Source organism: Pelobates fuscus, chromosome 2 (genome assembly GCF_036172605.1).
Source record: "Pelobates fuscus isolate aPelFus1 chromosome 2, aPelFus1.pri, whole genome shotgun sequence".
In the NCBI taxonomy this organism is placed as follows: domain Eukaryota; kingdom Metazoa; phylum Chordata; class Amphibia; order Anura; family Pelobatidae; genus Pelobates; species Pelobates fuscus.
In genome coordinates, this window is record NC_086318.1 from 164136169 (window position 1) to 164155028 (window position 18860).

General features: G+C 40.2%; 1 protein-coding gene across 1 annotated transcript in view; it reads left to right on the forward strand.

Moving 5' to 3' along the window:
• MCPH1 (microcephalin 1) overlaps nucleotides 1-18860 on the forward strand; it is a 440996-nt gene that overhangs the window by 61586 nt on the left and 360550 nt on the right. The window contains exons 5-6 of the mRNA XM_063442914.1: nucleotides 1-92; nucleotides 1419-1550. The exon at nucleotides 1-92 is cut by the window's left edge and continues 23 nt beyond it. Coding sequence (XP_063298984.1) covers nucleotides 1-92; nucleotides 1419-1550 — 224 coding nt within the window. The remainder of the gene's footprint in view (nucleotides 93-1418; nucleotides 1551-18860) is intronic.

Here is an 18860-nt window from a genome sequence, read left to right on the forward strand (position 1 = left end):
TTTTGTTGAAAAAACACCAGAAAAGGACAGACGACTACAAAGAAAATTTAATAAACTGTTTAAAGAGCTTGATGAGCAAAAATCTTCAGTTGGTAAGTGTTGTAGGGCTACAAGAACTGGAGTTTAATATTTCTGTCTTTGTGGGCACAGAGAACATCTGAAAACACAAAACAAATTCCATACAGAACTTTCTGGATTTTATTCAACCATTTTTCTCCAACTGAAACTATACAAGATCTGGGGCTGTATGAAAGTGCCAGTAGGGTAATCCACAAGCAAAGTATCACGGAATTTAGAGGAAAAGTAAGAAAATTCTATGGTAAAGCCAATAGAATCCAAATCCCACAAGAGAAGATCCAGCAAAGCCTAAAGATATATAGGCTGTTACAAAGTCCAATGGCAAGTAATTGAATCAGCTAGCTAAACACTACCAGGTTCAATGTTTCGGCACAAACTGCAGGGAAAAGGGTAATATGACTCATTGGTATTATGTCCTACAGACGAGGAAGCACAGTTATAGCAGTTACCACCACATGCATCCCTAGCCAACAAAGCCACCAGCTCAAATCTGTTTAGGAGTTTCATCCGCAATTATACAGTTTTAGTGCAATGTAGAATTTAGTAGATTTGAATGTGGACAGTTGCCAAATGCAGTTAGGCATACTCTTTCATTATAGGTTACTGTTTCAGGCCCACCTAAATAACCACATACACAATTATACCTGTCAGCCAAACTCACACATACTAAACTATCCTCACGTACACCCCTAACTAGCCGAACACAGTTGTTTATCCAAGCGTGTATTCACACACACACACAAATCCAATGAGCAGAAAATGATGGAAAATTGGGAGCCTGTGTATATGTGTAAAAATGTGTTTATGCTTATTTGCATGTGTGTGTGCATATCACACAATCGCTTTCTGTATATACGGATGTGGAGAATCAGTATGTCATTGATTCCCTGACTCTTTGCATCCTTTGTTCTTTTGTTTGCAAAAGTCATTATTATTCACAAAGTTCCTCATACATGTCTAGTGCTGCTTCATGTGAAACTTAGATGGGTGCATTAATAGGTGAGAGAGAGGCAGGTAAGAGTTGGGAGGGGATGGGGGCGAGAGGCTGAAGAAACTCCCCTTGCTAAGAGGCGTCGCAGACAAAGTAAACTGGGAAAGTTTACAGTAAGTTGTTTGTATATTTGTGTCAAATTGTTTGCTTCACCACCAATACTGCATGCATTATTAAATGATTTTCCATCTTTCTATAAGAATAATGCTTTGCATGTTCATGATTTAGGGATTTAAAAATGAACATTTGTTAAAACTGCTATTGGATACATTTAAGTTAATCCATTTTTGTTAGTGAATGCCAATAAATAATTGACTTTCAGCAATTTTAGTTGTTTGCTATTTTACAGATGTTCCTGTTTTAGTATTTGATGAGACAGGAGAATTAATGTACAGCCCGAAGGCTATAGTTGATCGCTGTAATGCAATGGAAAAAAGAATTAAAGAAATGAAAAGTAAACGAGAGAATCTTTCTCCTACAGGTAAAGTTAAGAGAAAATGGCAAAAAATATTATTTTGGTAACAAAGCACTTTAGCAACAGAATTTTCCAAAGCATTATTATTGTGAGTCTTTGTGTATTTGTCTCTAAATGTCCTCATAAATTGTTTCATACTGTGTATTGGTAAACGCAATTACCTTAAAATGTTTCAAGCACCTTCACGATCCTTGTTCCCTTACTGATGCTGTTAACACATGTGATGTCCCCATAAAACCTGTACATAGGGGGGGGGTTCTGTTGTACTTGTGAGACATTGCTGAACACAAATATGAGCGTTTTAGAGCAGTAAAACATACGACTATATCATCAGTACAAGTGTAGTTTTTAATGTGAAAAATGAATCGGGAGGGGGAGGGAAGCTTTGTTGCATTTGTGGGACATCATAGTATACAGATGTGTGTTTTATTGAAGTAAAAGCTAAAAGGTATTATGGCATTAATAGGTGATATGTCATGCTGAACTTGGAAAATAACTATTAATTTCTCACACTTTTTTGATTTTATTAATATTTAATTGTTTTGTATATAAATATATGATTTATTATATGATTGGGTAGACTTAATATGAATGAGATAAAGTATGGTTAAACAGGCATAGCTGAAATTCTAGATTTTGTTTCGGTCAGAACCTATACAATTGACTCCGTCCGTAAGCGGTTAATGAGATGGTCACTGTTTTTCTGCTTTTAGAATTGGTCATTGTGGTAGCAGTCTGAATGTACAGCATTTTTGATTTAAATGCTGCACATGCGCAGGGATATTTGCACCTGTGTGTCGAAGGCTAGTTACAAACCTGGAACATGTGGCTTTGGCAGGCTGGAGTCTGTATGTGCAGCTTTTTACTCATAGAGTTTAACCCCTTAAGGACCAAACTTCTGGAATAAAAGGGAATCCTGACATATCCATCCATTCTAAAAAAAAAAAATATCCATCCATTATAAAATTGACAACAGGGCTGGACTGGCCCACCGGGATACCGGGAAATTTCCCGATGGGCCGCGGCATCTGGTGGCTGTGCTGAGCATGTATGTGCTAATACCTCTTTAACCCCTTAAGGACCAAACTTCTGGAATAAAATGGAATCATGACATGTCACACATGCCATGTGTCCTTAAGGGGTTAAAAGCAGGAACTACGTCAGATCTCCAATAACATGGTATTACCATAGTGGTCGTTATCAAGACGTGGCCTACCATTATCTTTTCGACTTTGGATACGTTTTCAGGAAATTACTTGAATAAACATAGTTCTGGAGTCAGTCACAACAGTAGGAGTAATATCCCTGATTATTGTATGTTCATTCTTCCAAAATAATTGTAAATGCGGACAATGTCACCACATATGGGAATATGTGCCTGTTTGCCCACAGCCATGCCAGCAGAGATTTGTAGAATTGGGGTATATTTTCGGGAGCCTGGATGGAGTCCGATACCACCGATATAAAACGTTATAGTGGAAAACTGGGTGATACCTGTAAAATTCCAAGAAACAGCTAATCAGTCTCTGTTTATCTCTCGACTGGATTGAAATTTTTTAGTAAAATTTCTACAAAGTCAAAATGTGTATTTTGTAAAGAGTCTATCTTTATGAAATACTTGTTTTTCTTGGGGAGGGAGTGGAGGGTGTCATCATTAAAGTAGTGCTTTTTTAATAGTGACCGCTCTCATGGAGCCTGTCCTTGCAAACCATGCAAGAACTAATGTGTGCACTGTAGAATTTTCTAAATTGTGCAGACTGATAATGATGGAAAACTGCTTTTAAATGATGACTTAAAGAACCTTGAAAAATAAAACAAAAAAAGGGTGCACTCTTTATACACAAAGCTCTGAGGTGCTTTGTGTTTTGGAGTACTAACCCCCTAAGAGCCAAGGCTCTTTTGAGATGCATTGTGTTTGTGACCAATGTCACATTTTTTAAATTTTTACTGTGCGTTCATTCAACCACAATTACACCACATATTAAGAAAAAAAAATAGATTTTTGCATTATAAATAAGTTTTGCATAACCAACTTGGTATAGATAAACTAATTGGTTCTGGTTGTTAAAATGCCAAAATATATCTAGGATTTCAGTTCATTTTTAGAAGTTATACAACAAATAGTGAAAAGGAGTGAATTTTATGGCAAGACAGGAGGCTTCATATTTGCTTTACTTTCTTTACTGTAACTCCCAGCAGCAAAGAAACCGTTAACAGTAAGTAAAAAAAATTAACCAATCAGCATGTACAATAGAGTATGTCCAGTCATCAGGCTCCTCCCAATTCCTCTTTCTTTGCTGCTTAGCCTCCCAGGTGAGTCTATTCCAATTACAGTCTAGAATTGATAGATCTATATTGATTTAATATACCTTATTGTTTTGACCTAATGTATAAATTGGTGATATTTTAACAATATTTACTTTAGGACCTTTCCCCTTTAATGGACTGTGTCTTCAGAGGGATTTTTTTATAGATTTCTTTCCCTGACCTATGGTTCATTTTAATCCCCAGTGTGTGTGCTACCTTCTGCCTCAAACTCAGAGGCACTTTGCACAAACTACTTTCATGCGGCCAGAAGCTGAGATCTGATCGGCTTCTGGCCGGTTGCCAACCTCGGCGATATCACCGCCTCCATCTGTGAGAGCGATCCCGGCCCTTACCTGTCACCATAGCGACACGGGCGTTTCTTGGCGGGCTTTTTTCGCGCTCTTTTCCTCCTCCATCAGACTGGAACGTCTGGGCGGCTAGTGATGACAACAGCTCTCCAGCGCCTCTATTGGTAGCTTTAGGTAAGTGCATTCAAAGTTTTTTTTTTTCTGACAGCAATTTAACAAACTAAACTTTTATTCAATATTATTAAAGTGTATCTACTGTTTTATTACAGATTACTAAAACCTTGCATAAGAGGGTGACACCCTCTATACCTCAAGAAAGCTATTTGCCTCATTACTGAGGGTGACCCCCTCTATATTAATTCAATATTTGCCTCACTGAAGAGGGTGACCCCAAATATATTATACAGTTCTGCCTCATATAAAGGGTGACCCCCTTTTACTGTCTCCTGGGGGTGACCCCCTCATTCATAGTATTAATTTTGGTTATACCGTTTCTGCTAAGCGATAACTGTGGGTGACACCCACGCTTACTAGCAATTCAGTGTGTTTTTTTTTTTTTTATTCTTTATATTTGGTGCAATAGACTTTACAAGCTTGCCCGTGTAGCCACAACAGCAAACCTAGGCCGGTTGATGCAGACATGTTCATGGCATGATACATTTGCACATTTTTGTTAAATAGGGATATAACAGGTTATTATACATTACTTGTATGATATAACATGCTAAAGGAGTTAAGCATATTGATAGTGAAACGTAAGATTGTCAATCCGCTTTGTCTATTTGGTATGATTCTAACAGGCTCGGGACCCGAGCTGACATACCTGATTTATCTAACTAGATATACATTCAATATACTCGGCTAGTCATTCAAGGATACATTTGTGATAATCTGAGCAAGTGACCTACGAGAGAGACCCCCTAGGATCCCCTGCATGGGCTATCAAAGACATGGAATAAAATCAAGAGAGTAGGTGTTATCAGACAATGTACTTGGCCAATCAAGGCATATAAAAAACGGTGTTTTGCATTTTAACATTGTGCATTTCCGTTAAATGAGAGCCAGTCATTAATAGGTGAGTTGCGCACCAGTTTGTGATAAAAACCATATGGAGTGATGCACGTTTATGTAAAATTACATTAAGAATGTTTTTCAACTTGCGTGGTTGTTAGTGGTGGTGTGATCGCGCTAGCCGCGAAGTTTAGTATAGCATTGAAGTAGGCTAATTTGCCAGTCTAATTGTTAAAGGCATGACCCAGTCAAAAACAATTTTATAACTCAATGTATTAAAAAGAAAGAAAAAAGGAAAGAAAAAGGATAAACTTATTAATACCGTGCGTCTTGGCTATATATCCATTACATGCTGAGCGGACCAAAGTGACGCTTCTTTAGTTAGTGCTCTAAATGTCTAACTAGCTTGCTCCGTTGGCTGGGTCAGTTAAGAAGCACTAGACAATATACACTGGCAGACTTCTATGATCGATCTTGGACCTAAGGAGCAATGGCTGTCTCTAATGGAGTGTTATATGCTGAGTGCCCGGGAGGCTGTAGTGGTTATGACATATCTCGCTATATACACAGTGCTAAGCCTAGCAAAGTAAGGTAAACGGTACGATTGCGTCTATGTGTGCCTACTTAGAGGCTAACTAGGCAGATTAATTGACTATGAAACAGATAATAGCTTGAACTAGTGGGTGAACAAACCCGGTCATGTAAGTCAAAGTGACAAAGTCCCCTGGGGTCCCCCAGGCATGAGTCTCGCTCCATGTGATGGCAGAAGCCATGAAGAAAAAGAAAAAAGGTGAAGAAAGTTCCCAGGAACTTGGGTGTTGATGCCGTCTGTCGATTTCTTGCGGAGTGATGGTAGCTTTCCACCCTGGCCCTCTGTGTTCGGTTAGGCATATGAGACGGGGACCGCGTGTCAAGTGTTGCGGTAGCCTCCAAGGATTAGGAAAAGGATTCCACCAGGGCCTGAGTCCTGGGGGTTATAAGTTACAGCAGTCTGGCGGGTGCTGGTGGTGCCAGGAATGGAGCGCGGACGTCTCTGCTCTGCTTAGGTGGTGACCGCAGCATAGGTGACTGGTGTAGGATTTCGAGGCACAAATGGTGCACTGTTCGCCGGGTCCCAGCTGGTGGACGGTGTGGAGGGGGCCTGGAGGCCCGTTTGGAGGAGTGAGTCCCAGGTGAGGCCCAAGGTCAGTAGCAGCTCTGTTGAGTCTTGTGGATCATGAATTTAGTGGGTGGTCTCACCCCGCTGCACCAGGAGTATGTGAGGGGACCTCCATCGGTATGGGATCTTTTGGTGCTGGAGTGTAGCGGTGAGGGGTCGGAGCGTTCTGCGCCATGCCAGGGTTCCCCTTGACAAGTCGTTGTAAAAGGTGAGTGTTGCATTCTCGAATTTCAAGGGAGTTTTACCCCGGAGGGCGTTGAGGACTGATGCCTTGTCCCTACCTTTCTTAAAGGACAGGATTGTGTCCCTTGTGCTTGCCACTGGGGCCCCAGTGGGTTTTGGGATCCGGTATAGGTCTGTGGGTTCGATAGACGTGGCTTGACCCGGGGAGAGTATGGCAGCTAAGAGGCTTTTGATTTTGTGTGGAAGGTCTGTCACCCGTGTTCCCTCCGGGATCCCCCTGACCTTAATATTGTGTCTCCTTCTCGTGTCCTCTTGGGCATCCAGGCGCCGTTCAAGTAGCATGTGTTTGCGGTGCAGCTCCTGCATATCACCCCGCATTGCGATGATGGTGCGCTGGTGGTTTTGAGAGGAGTCTTCCAACACGGTAATACGGCCTGTCAGGCCCTGCAGCTCTCCTCTTAATGCGGTGACGTCTGTAAGGATATTTTTTTGCAGGTCCGCTAGTAAGGCCTTCAGCACTCCGGTGTTGACCAGGTCGGCATCGGGGTCAGTCCTTGGTTTGCCCGGTTTAGGTTTAACTTTTGGGGCCGGTACTTGGGGGTATTCTTCGTCCGCTTCCTCTGAGTAGTCATCAGAGAAATATGTGCAGCCCCCGTGGAGCGCCGCCATATTGGCTTCGCTCGGGCCGCATGCTTGCCTCCACATTTCCCCTATTGTGAGCCCAGGGGCTGAGTTATCCGGCGACTTTTTCTTATTTTTGCGGCCCATGGAGCCTGTGGGGTTCTTGCGTGAGGTCTGCTTTCAGTGGGGGTAATTTTGAAGTAGATTAGGCTTGTTTTTCCCGTTTTTGTATTACGGAGCTCCAGAGTTGTGCGACTGTTTGCCTCTGCTGCTCGGCCACGCCCCCCGAAATTCAAAGTTTTGATATATACGCTTTGCGTTTTGATAAAGTCCACTGTATATATTCTTGTGGTGACCCCACTTCTCTCAATATGTCTGATTTGCCTGCTGAACCACCAGTCTCTGCGGAGCTCAAAGCTTGGCTGTATAACGCCATTGCAGACTTTTAACGAACACTCAAGGTCTGCCCCTAGGGCTCCTGTTGTTCACCTCTCAGACTCTGAAGAGTCAAAAGGCTCAGACCATGACGAATTCCCCCGCAAACGCCCTTGGAAGGGCAATAGTGCTAGCGCCGGTAAGGGCAAGGCACCAGCAAAAGCACCTAGATTATCCCTTTCAGGTACTCTGGATGATACCCCCAATTATAACCTTGACCCATTAGAGGGTTCAAATTCCAACCTGCAACTTCAGGTACTGGATGAATACTCCGCAAGTTATTCGGACGAGGACCTTCCCTCCCATGAACCCCACTAAAATGAGCTCCAAACCTCTGATCCTAACCAAAACATATCTGAGGATATTTTACTAGATACCTCTGGCCGCCCCCTATTCGACCCTAGGTATATCAAACAGCCACGCTCCGCAGAGTGGAGCCCACCAGACCACATAGCTAAGTTTTGCAGGATGTGGCTCTGTAAGCCACTGGAAAAAGAGGTGAGAGCTAAATTAAGGGCAGAATGCCCACGACCTGTTATCCCAGACAAGGTGGCGGTTACCCCAGAATTTGATCCCTTACTCGTCACCTTCCTGTACAAGACAGGAAAAGACCCCTATAAGGGTTTGGAACAAGGCCTGAAGGCCACACAAGATAAAATGATGGATATGGCGGGACAGCTTATCCAGATTTTCACTATCGCAGATGAGGCTTTGGCAAGTGGCACTTTGGACGCACACATGGTGCGAGAATGGGCACAGAGTGCATTATGCCTACTAGGCAATGCAAATGTTGCCATGTCAACTGAAAGACGGAAAGCCGCCTTATATAAAATCGATTCAAAGCTCGCCTGTATTAGGCAGTAAAGAGCTTGGATAAAAGAATGAGACAGCGCTAGTTAACTTGTAGGCAGCAACCCTAAAAAGGGATCCCTCAGACCCTTTAGAACAAGACCAGTAAAAACAATAAAAAAGGCTGCGCCACAAGCAATAATAAAAAGTCAAATTAAAAGGAAAAGTCCAATTTGTTTAATCCTTACAAATGGTCTTAGGTGGTGAGATCTTCTACTCCTGTAGTGGTTCCACTTTATATAGAAAATAAAAAGAGAGAGAAGGACATCCAATGGTGCAGTATGTAAAATTCTAATGTAGACGTAAAGGAATAATAGTATAAAACTCACATTTACCAGAGCTAATATCCAGCTCTGGAGTGAAGCGCATACAGCGGTTTGATCCCCGCTTATGGGATATAAATGGGTTCCTCTCCGTCACTGGTGTCCAATTCTCGGGATAAAAGAGACAGCTGATAGTGCTCACTGTATAGTAATATTTGTAAAATAATAAAAGAATGTACTTACAAGACAGGAGCAGACCAACTGCTCTGTGATGACAGCTTGGGTGGATTGATCCCCACCTAGGAATTCTTTAAGTACAGGAAACTTCCAGGGATGTTTAACAGTTTTTTTTTTTTTAATATAAAACCAATAAAAAATGAATAAAATAATAATAAAAAGCCAGGGTAAAAAGAAAGGTTATTGGCAAGATAATTGGCACAAACAAATGACCAAAAATACTTTAATATATATAAAAGAACACAATTTTACTTGGAAAACTAATTTTATACTAGTCACGTGTGACGTTCAGTCTCTTTATACCATTATTCCTCATGATATAGGCTGTCAAGCTATAAAATACATTTTAACCCAAGAAGCTAGGATCCCTGATATTCAAATTGATTTTATAATAGAAGGTAGAAATATTATTTTAAATCAATTACTTTTGGTTTTTAGACTCATTTTATTTGCAAAAGAGAGGTACTGCTATGGGGACTAGGTTTGCCCCCAGTTACGCCAATCTGTTTATGGCTGACTGGGAAACCGAAGCTATTTGGGGGAATCACATGTGGCGGGCAAACCTAGTCTCTTACTTCAGATACATAGATGACCTCTTTTTTATTTGGGACGGACCAGAAAACCATCTTATTGATTTTATTAATCATTTGAATACCAACAATAGGGGTATTATTCTCACACATGAATACAGTAAGGAATCCATCATTTTTTTAGATCTTAGCATTTTTATTAATAAGGGACAACTCCAAACAAAAACTTTTTTTTTAGAAAGTATGTGTAAATACGGCTATAGATAGATCTAGCTGCCATTATAAGCCTTGCTTGAGAGTGCCCCAAAAAATCAATTTTTACACCTTGCAGAAATTGTTCGGAACTCACAGATTTTAATGAACAAGCAGAGTTTTTAAAAAATAAATTCATGGAAAAGAAGTATTTAGAATCAGATCTAAATACTACAATTAATATAGTAAAACAAAAAGAACGAAAAGAACTCCTGATGTATAAAAATAAAGTAAACAATGAATCAATATCACTTCCAGTTATTTTTAATTTTAATAATAAAAGTAACGATGTTAAAAAAATAAGAAAACATTGGCATATACTTAAACATGCTTCCTAAGGCTCTGCAGATCGTGAGTGACCCATTACCTTTTATTTCACTCTGCTTTTAAGTGTTACAGTATTATACTATGCATTTTTCTTGAATTCTAGGTCAAAATCAGGATTCACTAAATATAAGTATAACGTGTTCATTATTTATTTTCTGTTGCACCTCCCTAAATCCAATTTGCTGTTTTCTATGTATGTTCATTGTGCTTTTTTGGTGATTCTGTAGCACTTGGGAGTAGTTGCATCTTTCACCAATAGAGCCAATCCAGGAATTATATCTTTGTTTTTCTTTACTTGATATACTTAAACATGATGAGATACTCAACCCTATCATACCCACTCACCCAAATATTGTTTTTAGAGGAGCACCCAATTTTAAATCTATTTTAACCACAAATTTTACTAAAAAATCTCCTTCCAAAAATGTATCTTTCTTCCCTCAGACGAAAGGTTTTTATAGATGTAAACAATGTATTGTATGTAAAACTACAGATCATTCTATTCCATCTAAAGTTACAAAATTCATGTCAAATAGGACTAAAAAAGTGTATAATATTTATGATTTTATATGTTGCAATACGAAATTTTTTTATTTATCTGCTTGAGTGCCCATGTGGCCTCCAATATGTGGGGATGACCACAAGGTGCTTAAAGATAAGACTGAGCGAACATTGCAGAAATATCAAAAATGGATACTTAACCCCTTAAGGACGCATGACGGAAATTTTCCGTCATTGCAGCACTCCCCTTAAGGAACGTTTATTGAAAGAAGCAAAAATAGAGAGAGTGTGTCAGACTGCTGAAATAAGCTGGGGGGTAACCCCTACTGAATAAAGTTTCCAAGAGAATACCAGTGAAACTGAAAAGTGCACTCACAGTTGTAATAGTACACCTGCAGATTCCTGGTATCAAGGGCAGCAGTCCCTAGGTTAAAATGTAACTTTTAATAATTGATAATAAAAATAATAATAAATAATTTTTCTTTATTGAGTGTAAATCTCTTTTTTTCTTTATTGATACATTATTATTATTTTATCAATTATTAAAAGTTACATTTTAACCTAGGGACTGCTGTCCTTGATACCAGGAATCTGCAGGTGTACTATTACAACTGTGAGTGCACTTTTCAGTTTCACTGGTATTCTCTTTCTCTTTGAAACTCCCCTTAAGGACGCATGACGGAAAATTTCCGTCATAAATGAAAATTAACCCCTGATTGCCACAATCGCGGCAATCGTGGAGTTAATCTTCCTGTAGTGTGTCTCCCTATCGGAGGCACACTACCATCGGCAGTTTCACTGATTCAGCCCATGTGATCGCTCTGACCAGGAGTCAGTGATCACACGTGCTGCAGTGAAACCTGATCTGTTTCCCTGTAGCTCCGTGTGAGCTGTGAACAGCAGAGAGACAGATCGGTGCTGATCTGTCTCTGGCTGTAAAATAAAAAAGTGTTGGTAACAAAATCCCCCCCCCCCCTCACCTCTTTCAAATAAAATTTAACCCCTTCCCTGCCCTTTGATCACTGCCTGCAGTGATTAAAATACAGATCACAGTATTTCACTGTGATCTGATTTTTTTTCTTTTAACCCCTGAGGGTTAACTTTAATTTTTTTTTAATCCTCAGGGGTTAAATGTATTTAATTCTTTTAAATATTTTAAAATATTTATTTATTTAGCTAAGGTGGGTAGTTAGGGTAGTTAAGTTAGTGGGGAAATTTGGGGATTTACAGTTAGGCTAGTTAGGGGTTTAAAAAAAAACAATAAAAAGTTAAAAAAACTTTTGAAAAGTTTAAACAAAGTTTTAAAATAGTAAAATAAGTTGTCAAATGCTAAATAAAACTTTTTAGGGGTTAAAAAAAACTTTTAAAAAGTAAAAAAAAATGTTTAAAAAAGGGGGGAAATGCGTATTACCGCTACACTTGGTACAAGCTAGCGGAAAAATGATTTCACGCTAAGGTTCAAAATACATATTTTGAAATACCCTAGGGTGTCTTCTTTAAGAAATGGTATGCCTTTATGGGGTAGCTGGAATATATAGCCTGCTAAAAAACTTCAAAATGGGGTAACAACACAGCGTAAAAATTCAAAGTTTGACAAAACCTGCAATGGCTGTGTCTGAAATGTGCCCCTTTAACGTCCCCATATAACTGGCAAAGGTACATACGGGGGTATTGCTGTACTCAGACAACATAGCTGAGCAACATATAAAGTATTATAAAGCCGTAGCACACATAAGGTTTGCAAAATATACAGTACAAACTCACTGTGTGTCAAAAAGGCAGAAACAAATGCTTTTTACCACTGCACTTTATACAAGCTAACGGAAAAATTATCCCACGCTAAGGTTCAAAATTTGCCATTTGAAATACCCTTGGGCGTCGTCTTTAAGAAATAGTATGCCTTTATGGGGTAATTTGAAAAAGCAGCCTGCTAACCTATTTAAAAATAGAATACGGACCCATTAAAACTCTCCATGTAAATTCACACTTAAAAACCTGAACTTATCACATCTCTTTCACAGCACTGTAACTTCACAAAATAGTGTCTGGGTCATACATTGGGCATATAGTTTTACTCAGAAGAGGGAACTGAGCATACTTAGGGGGAATTTATGACAGTGGCACTTATCAAATGTAAGAAATACCCAGCGAAAATGCAACATGTATGTAAAAAATTTTTTTTTTTCTCACCACAAAATTTTAAATAAATTGGTGAAAACATGGTGGCAAGTTAAGGTATAATATATGCCTAATAACATACACTTGGGTGGTGTCTGCTTTCTCAAATGGGAAGGCCTTTATGGGGTTATTTGAACAGTCATCTATGAAAATTCCAACTATAGAAACTGAAATAGCACGGTCTACTATATGGCACTGTAGCTTCACAGAATAGGGGCAAAGGTATACACTGGGGGTATCGTTGTAATCAGCAGATGTAGCTGAACACAATATGGGGTCCTGTACAGGGATAGCACACACTAGATTTACGAAATACACATTACAAAAACCTTGTTATATGTGAATATGCCAAAATAGAGCAAAAAACACAATTTTACTCCAATATTTAGCAGAGATTGGCGGTGAAATGGCTACGCAAAAAGTGTCAAACTAACCTTAGGTAAATAGCCTGTGATGTCTACTTTATATAAATATATACTTTTGTGTGGCAATTTTGTTTCCTGTAATGGGTATTAAACTTCCAAGACAAACATACCAACTTCTAAAATTGTTTCACATTGAAATTGTATTTTAGACCTTGTAGTTTGTGACCTGTAACTTTCAAAATAAACTGAAATCCTACACATATTATGTACTTTGTAAATCAAGACACATAAATTAATTGATTTTGAATTACTTTTCCTAAGCTGTATATATTATGCACACATTATTGCCAAAACGTGGGGGATAAAAAGCGTTTTTTTTTTTGTTTTTTTTCACCTTATTTTGCATTTTTTTTTTTTAAATAAATTAGAATTTATACATGTATAGGTGACATCAAATTAAAGCCCTTTTTGTTGTCTAAAAAACGGTATATAATATGTGTTGGTACAATACATGAGAGAGATGCAAATTGCAGTTGAACACAAACAGCAAAAAATGCAAAAATTGCTTGTGTCCTTAAGGGTATGTCCAGCTTCTGAAGCTGTGTCCTTAAGGGGTTAAACCATACAGTATCCAAACATTTTATTATGCATAACAAAGACCCACGCCTACTAAAATGTATTGGTATAAAAAAATGTTCTACCCCCTGGCGTGGAGGTGATATAAAAAAGATGCTTGGAAAAACAGAGATGGAATGGGTGTATAAACTTCAGACTCTTATACCCCATGGTCTTAATGCAGATTTTGATTTATACAACTTTTTATGAAAATTGATGCCTGTATCTTTAAATACTATGGTTTTATTGCATTTTTTATATAGGAATTGATGCCCGTATCTTTAAAAACTATGTTTTTATTGTTATTTATAATATATCCATTTTTTATATAGTTTTTTTATATAGGTATTTAAAAGATTTTCTTATTTTTATCTGTTAGTAACTTATGTATTATATTATTCATTCTATTTCCTTACCTATTATTGCTATTGAGTTATTATACTATTTTATTTATTTTATTTCATTTTCTGTATCCCATTTTTAATATTTAAGTTCCCATCATTGTTGGTTAACTTAAAACTACATTCCCCATTATGCATTTCGGCTATAACTTCCGATTCGCGGAAGTGCCGAAAACCATGTGATCTTCTTTTAACCGTTTTAAATTATAGTTCCCTCCTTCGTTTTACAATTTAAACTTTTACAATCACATTGAGCAGTTCAAACCACCTAATAATATATGTATTTCTTATGTTTTATGCGGCCGCTATTTGCGGCCAATATAACTACATCTCCCATGCGGCATTGCGGCTTAACTTCCGAAATGCGGAAGTGCCGGAGGTCACATGATCATTTTTTAAACGTTTTCAAATACACTTTCCCACCCTCGTTTTAGATTTAAACATATCAGAATCGTGTTATAGTATTATAAACTATGTATTTATTGAGCTATTTATGCAATTTAATGTTTTAAAAATGTTTTTATTTTTGATTGGATGTACCAATTTTGGCGCCAAATTTCAATTAGCTTTGTTCTTATATAACACCTAAGAGCCAGGTATTGCATGTTGTTCCATTTGAAAAAGTATTTTTGACGAAACGCGTTATGGAAATTTAAAAATTGTGTTCTTTTATATATATATATATATATATATATATATTCAAATGGAAAGAGTGCACTCAAAGGTCTTCTTAAGGATATAAACGATTTATTTTGCCAAATTTCAAAAGACATACAAGTCGACGTTTCAGTCCTCGTGGGACTTTTTTCAAGATCTTGGGTCTTGAAAAAAGGGTCTTGAAAAAAGTCCCACGAGGACTGAAACGTCGACTTGTATGTCTTTTGAAATTTGGCAAAATAAATCGTTTATATCCTTAAGAAGACCTTTGAGTGCACTCTTTCCATTTGAATATATTGAAGGCTGAGGCAGCACCGAGGCAAGCACAAGACCGGTACATTGAGTGCGGGACATTTGCAGTTTATATATATATATATATATATATTAAAGTATTTTTGGTTCATTGTTTGTGCCAATTATCTTTATTATAGACACATAACCTTTCTTTTTACCCTGGCTTTTTATTATTATTTTATTCATTTTTTATTGGTTTTATATAAAAATACCTGGAAAACATCCCTGGAAGTTTCCTGTACTTAACCCCTTAAGGACCAAACTTCTGGAATAAAAGGGAATCATGACGTGTCACACACGTCATGTGTCCTTAAGGGGTTAAAGAAATCCTAGGTGGGGATCAATCCACCCAAGCTGTCATCACAGAGCAGTTGGTCTGCTCTTGTCTTGTAAGTACATTCTTTTATTATTTTACAAATATTACTATACAGTGAGCACTATCAGCTGTCTCTTTTATCCCGAGAATTGGACACCAGTGACGGAGAGGAACCCATTTATATCCCATAAGCGGGGATCAAACCGCTGTATGCGCTTCACTCCAAAGCTAGATATTAGCTTTGGTAAATGTGAGTTGTATACTATTATTCCTTCACGTCTACATTAGAATTTTACATACTGCACCATTGGATGTCCTTCTCTCTCTTTTTATTTTCTATATAAAGTGGAACCACTACAGGAGTAGAAGATCTCACCACCTAAGACCATTTGTAAGGATTAAACAAATTGGACTTTTCCTTTTAATTTGACTTTTTATTATTGCTTGTGGCGCAGCCTTTTTTATTGTTTTTACTAAAGAGCTTGGCCCTGAGGCACAAGGTATGCTTTTTGGAGACAAATTCATTAAAGATTTAAGTAAACACGTGGCTGTGTTCACTACGATTACAAAAGCGCAATCTTCCTTATGCAAGGTATTTAGGCCCCAGCTTTTTTCTGGGAGAGCCAGCAATTACAGTGGCAGGACGGCTGGCAGAGCTGCCTCTACAGGCTATAGGCCTCAACCCTTCCGAACAATGGAACTCGGGCAATACCCGTTTCCACCACAAGCACTTCTTCCCCTCTCGTGGATCCATTAGAGGACGTGGATCTGCTTCCCTCCGCGGTCGCACTCCTACAGGTAAGGGACTCTCATTTTTCTCATGTACCTATAGCAGGCCGATTAATACATTTTTCCCACCAGTGGTACCGACTCACGCAGGATCCGTGGATCCTTCAAACCGTATCCGGCTTCCACCTAGACTTTACAGAGGATCCAATTCAGGTGTCCTTCCCTACCCCTCTCAAAATGTCTCAAATAGACGACATGGCCCTTCAAGCCGGACTCGACGACCTAGTCAACAAGGGTGCCATCGAACGGGCCCTCGCCCAACAAGGTTTCGTCAGCAATATGGTTTTAGTCAAGAAAAAGTCGGGAGAATTCCGACCAGTCATCAATCTGAGAGAACGGAACAAATTCATCAAATACATACACTTCAAGATGGAAGGCATCCACCTCTTACGAGACCTCCTCTGCGAGGGAGATTGGTTCTCCCGCTTCGACCTCAAAGATGCATACCTAACGATACCAATCACGCCAGAACATCGCACTTTCCTCCAATTCAATTGGGGCAAGACACTATGGCAGTTCACCTGCCTCCCCTTTGGACTGTGCTCCGCACCTTGGTGTTTCACCAAACTAATGAAACCGGTGATGGCGCTCCTCCGTTCACAAGGAATTCGGTCCATCATATACTTGGACGATATCCTCCTTATGGCGCAAGACAAAGAGACTCTACGTCTCCATACGGATATGACTTCGGCCCTCCTCCAGAATTTGGGCTTCATCATCAACCTCCAAAAATCATCTCTAAATCCATCTCAGACGGTACAGTTTCTGGGATTTCAGATAGATTCTATTCAGGCAGTCCTACAACTCCCTGATACAAAAATCAAAACCATAAAAAAGGACATCCGGAGATTGCTGACCTCGCAGCACCTCCGACTCAGGGAGTTAGCCCGCACAATCGGATTACTCTCTACCTCAATCCAGGCAATATTCCCAGCCCCGCTACACTATCGGGCGATGCAACGTTTGAGAACACACTTCTTACATCGCTCACCATCTTACGACCAACAGATCTTTCTCACAGACTAAGTCCAATTAGAACTCCACTGGTGGCTTCAACATATGGAAGCCTGGAACGGAAGGGCTATCTTCGGTCGGCAACCCGACTTCATTCTGGAATCGGATGCCTGCCTCCTCGGATGGGGTGCCACCTGCTCGAAACGTTCTACCGGAGGCCTCTGTCCCCATCAGAACAGGCACTACATATCAATTGCCTCTAACTGATTGCTGGTTCTTTCGCGATCCGCAGTTTTGCCAAAGAAGCCTACAACTGCAGCCTCATCCTGAGGATAGACAATGTCTCAGCAGTACAATATGTGAACCGCCTAGGTGGCTCACGATCAAAGATGCTATCAGATCTGACGAAGGAATTGTACCAATTCTGCCTGGATAGGAATATCTCCCTTCTTGCAGAATATCTCCCGGGGGTCTGACAATCTCGTCGCAGATTGGTTCTCACGCCACTGGAGGGATTCCAGCTACTGGCAACTGGACACACACATTTTTCAACATCTACAGGCCCTGAGAGGACCATTCAACCTGGACCTGTTTGCATCTCGCCTGAACAGTCAGACGGACACATTCTTCAGCTGGCTCCCAGACCCAGCGTGCCTGGCAGTAGATGCCTTTCTTCAACCGTGGCCAACATCCGGAGCGTAGGCCTTACCCCCATTCTCCCTGCTTACACGTACGATACAATACCTCAGAACACAGGGCGTCACCATAACTCTGGTAACCCCACTGTGGCGAACACAACCATGGTTCCCTTATCTCCTGGAGATGTCAGTGGACTACCCCCTACTACTACCCACCTCATACAACCTCCTCAGGGACCCTTCAGGCAACTTCCATCCACTAGCACTACAAGGCCACCTTCGGTTATGGCCTGGACCATTTCAGGGGATCCTGGAACGTCTCAGGCCTTTTGACTGCTGCTCAAGGACTGCTATAGGACTCTTGGGACCCAGGAACAAGGCGCTCTTATCTCTCAGCGTGGCAACGTTGGAATAGCTGGTGCTTGGAGAGGGACGTTGATCCCTTTTCAGCCTCTCTGATTGACATTATGAACTTCCTGGCATCACTCTTTGAACAGGGTAAGTCCTATCGGTCAATTAACGTTTTCCGTTCAGCTATTTCGGCAGCCCATAGCCTCGTTGACAACTCCGCGGTTGGTAAACACCCTTCCATATGTAGACTTCTGCGAGGCATGTGCCTCGCGAGACCCCCGGCTCCCAAATATAATCAATTTTGGGATGTCACTTTGGTACTATCCTTTTTGGAGACGTGGCCCCCTAATGGGGAAATTTATCTTCGACAACTGTCGGCCAAACTGGCACTATTGCTTTGTTTGGTATCGTTTAGAAGAGTCTCGGACATCAGAGCATTTGACGTCCATGCGGTGGACTTTACCCTTGAGGGAGTACACTTCTCCATTACCCGACGCACCGAAACCAATTAATCTACAGTAAGCTACCCTTACTTTCACGACAAACCCATGCTCTGCGTAACTAATTGCGTCCGACACTACATCCTCCGCACCAAGGATCTTGGACCACAAACGGGCCCCATACTGGTGTCCTACATTCGACCTCACAAGCCAGTGTCATGTCCCACGATTGCTCATTGGATCAAATGGCTTCTAATCCTAGCTGGCATCGACCCATGTGTTGGTGCTCACTCAGTAAGAGGCGCGGCCGCCTCGTCTGCATTTACATCTGGGGG